A 6,866-nucleotide genomic window follows, 5' to 3' on the forward strand; every position below is an offset into this window, starting at 1 on the left:
AGGTGTGTGATATCTAATATCTTTGATAAATCCCATACAAATGGGATTGTAAAAATTTAATTTTAAATAAACCTAACAACACACCTATATATGCCATTAATTTTGTAATTCAATGTATCTCTTATAGTTTTCCACGAAAATGTTCAAGGTTTAAATTACTTCTCTGTAAATATATATATATATATATATATATATATAGTGTCAAGGATATAACCCACATTATTTTTTCCTTAAAATAAATAACTAATAGGAGGTAACTCTCTCCCTTCTCTCAAATGCAGATTCCATCCATTGTTCCATCCAAAACACAAAAAAAAAAAAAAAAAAAAAAAAAAAATCTATCTATTGCACTCGAAATATTCTCACCATTTAATTTTTATTTTTATATTCTAATCATGTATAAAGTATGACATCATATAAAATTTTAAATTACATCATATTGAACAAACCTTTAGATTTGTAATGTATTGTGGGAGGCTAGAAAGACTAGTCCCATTGGGCCTGATCCAAGGAGCCTAACGGCCCAAATATTAGCCCACCAAATCTAAGGGAGGCCCAAAACAAAAATAGAAAGCCCATGTAGTAATTGGTCGGAATAGGTCGAGAAAATTGAGAGACAGACAGAGACGGAGACACAGAAATTTGGAAGAAATGTCGTTACTGTGGGAGAAGAGCACGTCGTGGAGGTGGCTGGTGAGGAGGACGAGGGAGTCGAAGCCATTCTTCATAGCCTTCGCTACCATATGCGGCGTCGTTCCTGGAGTCATCGGCTATGGCGTCATGCAGTTCACCAACAAACACAACCCTGAGCTCGAAGCTCGTCTTCGCCAGACCGCTCGCCCCGATTCTCTCGTACGCACGCTTTCTCTTCTCTTTGAATCATTTCAATTCATCGTTTTGCTTGTTGGGTTGTTGTGCTTTTTTATCATTTGGTATGGGAAATTCTTAGATTTTATGCTTTTGTTGGGTTGTGACATTAATTCTTAGATTCTGATTTTGTGTGGAGGCTGAGATTCAATGTAACATTTTGGTACTTCTAAAACCAACCCAATACAATACTTGTCAAACATATCCCAAATGTGAACTTTATTTCTTGCAAAATAGGACTTGTTTTAAGTTTTAGGAATTGGGATGAAGAACTTACATGGGTCTATAAACAAAAGGTTCTTTGCATGGGGTTTATCGACCTGGGTAAAATTTGGGTACGTTTTGTAAGCGTAGAACCTTAGGTTCTCTGATTAAATTCAACCATGTGGTTACAATTTTGCATTGGCTAATAAGTTATATCATTGAATTTAATTGTTCTTGCAAAATAGGACTTGTTTTAAGGTTTAGGAATTGGGATGAAGAACTTACATGGGTCTATAAACAAAAGGTTCTTTGCATGGGGTTTATCGACCTGGGTAAAATTTGGGTACGTTTTGTAAGTGTAGAACCTTAGGTTCTCTGATTAAATTCAACCATGTGGTTACAATTTTGCATTGGCTAATAAGTTATATCATTGAATTTAATTGTTCTTGGGGGAGAAAAAAAACATTATTTGTATTGCATTGATTATTGCAATATTGGGGAACCTAAGGTACAGTATCTATTGAACTATATCTAAGTTTAGGATCATAATACGCTTTCTGTTCTCTTTGAAATCTTTCTATGCCCATCATTTCATTAATCGTTTTGCTTTTTGGGTTGTTGGGCTTTTTATCGTTTGATATCAAAATTCTTAGATTTATTTAATTGCCCCTTGAATTACCCGAGGTGCACTTCCGGGAAACTCCTTGCCGAGGGCCTGTGCATCCCCATGATTAGTCGGGGCTTTGCTCTGGACACCTGGTGCCAATAAATAAAAAAAAAAAAAAAAAAATCAAGATTCTTAGATTTATGTTTTTGATGTGTCTGAGAATGAGAGGGATTGTGAATGTCACATTAGTTATTAGTTATGAATAATTTTTTCTATCTTTCTTTCTACCCTCCTACTCTCTCCTTCCCTTGGAGGTTGGTGTGGCAATCGAAGGTCCCTACAAGGGTGACTTTCTTTTCATGGTCAGCCTCTTTAGGTAAGATTCTTACATCTGATAAGAGGTATTATTGTTCTTGATTGGTGCTATATGTGTAAGAGATATAGGGAGTTGGTGGATCATCTTCTGCTTTAGTGCCCCATAGCTTCTAAGTTGTAGTCTTTGGTGTTTGGACTCCATTGGGTTATGCCTCTTATAGTATTTGAGTTGTTTGAGTCTTAGCAAGGTAAATTCGGGCGACATCGCAATTAGTTTTTTGGAGACTTGTGCCGCATTGCTTGATGTGCTGTATTTGGAGAGAAAGGAAGGCTAGATACTTTGAGGGATGTGAACGGTCCTTGTTAGAGATTAAATCTTTTTTCTTGCATACTCTCCCTTTTTGGAGTGTGGCTTTGTCGCATTTTCTTGTTTTTCCCTTTTGGCTTTACTTGATCATTGTAATTTTGGTCCTTGATTTTTGCCCCCACAGTACATCCCCAATGTGCTCAAGTTGGCTAGTTTTTTCTTAATAAAATATTTGTTGTTACCTATCAAAAATTAAAATTATAAAAAAAAAAAAAAGTTTCAAAATTGAAATCATTAAGGAAAAAAAAATCTTATGGGGGTTAATTGGCCTTGAGCTCCATCCCGATTTTTTGTGGAGGCTGAGATTCAATGGCGCATTTGATACTTATAAACCAACCCTTATATGTTTCATGCATGTATATTTGTCCAGTAATCTTTGTTTCCTACCAAATGCAATACTTGTCAAACATATCCCAAATGTTAACTTTATTTCCTTTTTAAATTTTGTATCACAACATTTCAATACATCTTGGATTGGATACTATTGGACACACCTTGCAAAATAAGATTTATTTGAGTTTAGGGATTGGGATAATAAAACTTACATGGATCTATAACGTAAGATTCATTACATGGGTTTTCATGTCTGAGGTAAAACTTAGTTGTAATACCCAACTAAATTCAACCCATGTGGTTGCATTGGCCAATAAGTTAAATCATTGAATTTAATTTTCCTTGGAAAACGATAACATTATTTGTATTGGTTGGTAAATGCAACGTTGAGGAACCTTAGGTATAGAATCTAAGGAATTGTACCTAAGTTTTGTGTCAATTAATTCATCTTCTCTTGACTTATAGATTAGGAACACAAGTATTATAATCGACTATGATTTACATAAGTAGCTTTTAATAATATAGCTGGGAGTTAATTTGTGTCTTTTGCTTTAAGTGTATTTGTATGTGGGTGATATTCTCCCAATTCATTTCTAATTCGATATACTTAAAGGATTGTGCATTCTTTAAGTTCTCACTGCAACTGTTTAGTCAATGAGGTTCTCAATTTTGAGGTTGTTTCATTGAAGCATTTTCTTTCCAAAGTGGAAAAACATCATGACAATTCAATTGTTTGAAATTGCAAATCAATCAGATGATGGGGAAAGTGAATCAAGAGAGACTGGCAGAATACCTTGGAGAGCTGCAGCGCAAAGAGGACACAAACGACCGTTATGTTGCTGCTCTGAGAGGAGAAACATTGACCAGGAAACCATATGTGAGAATACAGGAAATCCCAAAACAAAGTGACACTAAGGCCACCCTGGAACAGAAGGCTGACAAAGAAGTAAAGTAGATGGGGAGTGATTTGCTGTTTAGGGATAATGGAAAGTCACAGTTTTTGGATGTTATGCAGCATTTTCTGAGCTGTGTTTGTTTGGGAATATTTCAGTATAACATAGTAATTGGCTGCTGTTTCTTTATATAAATAAACCTATTTATCATTGCTATTCAAATTTGCATATCAGGTTATTAGTCAAGCCTCTCTACTGTAGCTTGCTAGTTTTTGTAGGATGATCATGTTTATTCATCATACTAGTAAAGCTTTAATTCTAGGGCTTAGGATATTAGTCATGAAGGAAATTCAATGCCAGATTGCATTTGTTTACATTTGTTAGACCTTAATGGAACTGTTGTCTTGGTTTGATACTTTAAAAAAACAAAGTTATCTATAATTATGCAAAAATAAGAAGATAGATGTCATTTGCTCAATCCTTCTGGTCAGGAGGGGAACATATTTGTAGTATTGAATGGCCCACTGTTAATTTCGAATCAGATATTAGAGATCAATAGACCATATCTAGAACATAAACTATAGCCTCCTTAGAATTCATTTAACCAATTCTTGAGGTTTACTCCTATTAAAATAAGGAGGTTTATACAAATGTCAACCTGGATTTAAAACTCACTGTCAATTTGATCCTTGTATTTTTTATTGGAACAATTTAACACCTGCACTTTAGATTTGTAACAACTTAAGCCTTTTTACTAGTATTTCCCATTAAAGACTAGCACATTTAATCATAATATATACATAGTTCTTTCTACACCATCAATAATTTTGATTCAGAGGTCTGGAGGTCTGGAGGGCCCTCACAGAGGGCCCTTGTTTGCACAAATCCTAGGTCTGGAGGGCCCTCACAGAGCTGCCCAATGTTGGTGGCATGTAAGAAATTGCAGAAAAAAAAAAGGGATATAAGCTTATAAATTTATATCTTGCTTAACAAACAATTACATCAGCCGCCAAAGCAGATTACAAAACAACAGTGTACTTCCTATATCCATATACCCACGCATACAACTGACTAAAGTCGGATTCCTTGAACCTGCATGTGAATTTCCTTGTTGGTCAAACGGAGCATTTGTCCAACATTCCTGTTGTAAAAAATAAATTGAAAATGAAAGAAATCGAAAATCCCAATTCTATTTTTTTTTTTTTTTCTGAGAAGTTAATAGCCAGGATTAAATCCAAAAGAGAAAAGAGGCCTAGTGGCTATGAACTCGTGGGATTCTAGAATTTGAGACGCAGCAAAATGCGAATGGTCTCGGCAAAGTAAATTAGCCAAAGTAACATTTTTTGACTCACAAAAATGGAGCTACCAAACGCGCTTTCACGCGTAGAAAACTGTTGAGCGCAGGGGAAAGGGGGAAACTTACTTTTATTTATTCTGGAGTGGAAAGTGAACTTGGGCCCTCCTCGGTCACGCGGAAATGATTAAGGAACACCAGTGCATGACAGCATGAGAATGTACCTTCCAATTATGATATGCAATTCTTTCACACACACTCTCTCTCAATTCAGTTATATTTATGTCCAGGATCAGTAGGCGGAAGCACCAAGTTGATCCAAGTAAGTTTCTTGTCACAATCACTGCGTAACCAATTTGATTATTCTGTTCTTAAACAGAGTATAGAAACAACAAGAGTTGTAACTTGTTTTGTTAGTTAATGAGAATTAGTTATTTTCTTATCAGATTTCGATATATTGTCAAAGCAGTAAGTCAAAAACACTTCCATTCCAATGGCTTCGACATCAACTTCTTCATCCTCTACACGAAGCTCATCCATCTTGGATGATCCATCAAATCCTCTGTACCTGCACCATGAAGAAAGCCCTGATGCTATGCTTGTGTATCAACCTCTTGTGGGAGAGAATTACCCAACTTGGGCAAGATCAATGCGAATGGCATTGATTGCCAAGAACAAGTTGGGGTTTATTGATGGCTCATTGACTTTCTCATCTCCAATGGTCAAAACATCATCTGCAATTCAAGCTTGGATTCGCTGCGACAAAATGGTTACTTCTTGGATCCTCAATTCTGTTTCTCAAGAAATTGCTACAAGCATAGTCGATAAGGACACTGCTCTTGAAATCTGGAATGACCTTAGGGAAAGAGTTTCACAAGCAAATGGAGCACGAGTTTTTCAATTACAGAAAGATATTGCTGGAATTACTCAAGGTCAATCATCAATTACATCATATTTCACTCAATTGAACGTTCTCTGGGATCAATTGCAAAAATTTCGACCTTTTCCAATGTGTTCTTGTGGATTTTGCACTTGCAACTTAGGTCAGAAGCTCAATGATCTTCAGCATCAAGATTTAGTGATGCAATTCTTAATGGGTCTTAATGACTCCTATGCTCAAGTTAGGGCACAAATTTTGTTGATAGATCCTCTCCCACCCATCAACAAAGTGTACTCTTTACTAATTCAAGAAGAAAGGCGATGTAGTGTGGGAAACAATTCAAGTCCTCATGTGGAATCATCAACCCCAGTTACTAAGGTATCTTCTTCATTAGGAAACAAAAATAACAAGAACTCTAAGGGGAAAGAAAAGCTCACTTGCAATCACTGTGGAATGAATGGTCACACTGTTGAAAAGAATTCTAGTTCTGCACCTACTTCATTTACACTCACTCAGGAGCAATGTCAATTGTTCTTGGCTATGTTGGGAACTAACTCCACTTCTATGGCAGGTAATTTTCTTTCTTTGCAGAACGTTCATAGTCCTGATTTCAGTTGTGATTTGAGGCATTCAATATTTTCTGAAAAAAAGAAAAGAAAAAAAAAGTGGTTAGTAGACATGCATATGTGGGAGATACATGGGTTGTGGATACCGGGGCTACAAATAACATTGTGCATTCTGTAACTCTACTTACCACTATCACATTTGTTAAGCACAGTGTTGTGGAACTTCCAAATGGTGAAATTGCTATGGTAACTCACATATGGTCTGTTAGAATTTCAGCCCACCTTTTCCTTGAAAATGTCCTACGTGTACCTACATTTTCCTTCAATACATTATATGTTAGTCAGCTTACTCAAAAACTCCTATGTTGTCTTGTCAAACTATCAAATTTCTGCTTCATATAGGACCTTATATGCTGGAGGCCAATCGATGTGGGTGAGGTTCATAATGGACTCCACTTGCTGCAAAATTCAACTTCTCAAACACTTGTAATTCTATTCTTCCTTCCTTTCATCTTTCTGTACACAAATTCTGTCAATTTT

At 36.0% G+C, this 6,866-nt stretch overlaps 1 protein-coding gene across 1 annotated transcript; it reads left to right on the top strand.

Annotated features, from left to right (window-relative positions):
- The first annotated feature begins 580 nt into the window (after positions 1-580).
- LOC115983956 lies at positions 581-3,832 on the top strand. Its single transcript, XM_031106816.1, has 2 exons — positions 581-852; positions 3,448-3,832. Exons 1-2 carry the CDS (start codon positions 652-654, stop codon positions 3,646-3,648), a joined length of 402 nt encoding a protein of 133 aa, XP_030962676.1. The 5' UTR covers positions 581-651; the 3' UTR covers positions 3,649-3,832.
- Positions 3,833-6,866: the final 3,034 nt, after the last annotated feature.

This window comes from Quercus lobata, chromosome 4, assembly GCF_001633185.2.
Source record: "Quercus lobata isolate SW786 chromosome 4, ValleyOak3.0 Primary Assembly, whole genome shotgun sequence".
In the NCBI taxonomy this organism is placed as follows: Eukaryota; Viridiplantae; Streptophyta; class Magnoliopsida; order Fagales; family Fagaceae; genus Quercus; species Quercus lobata.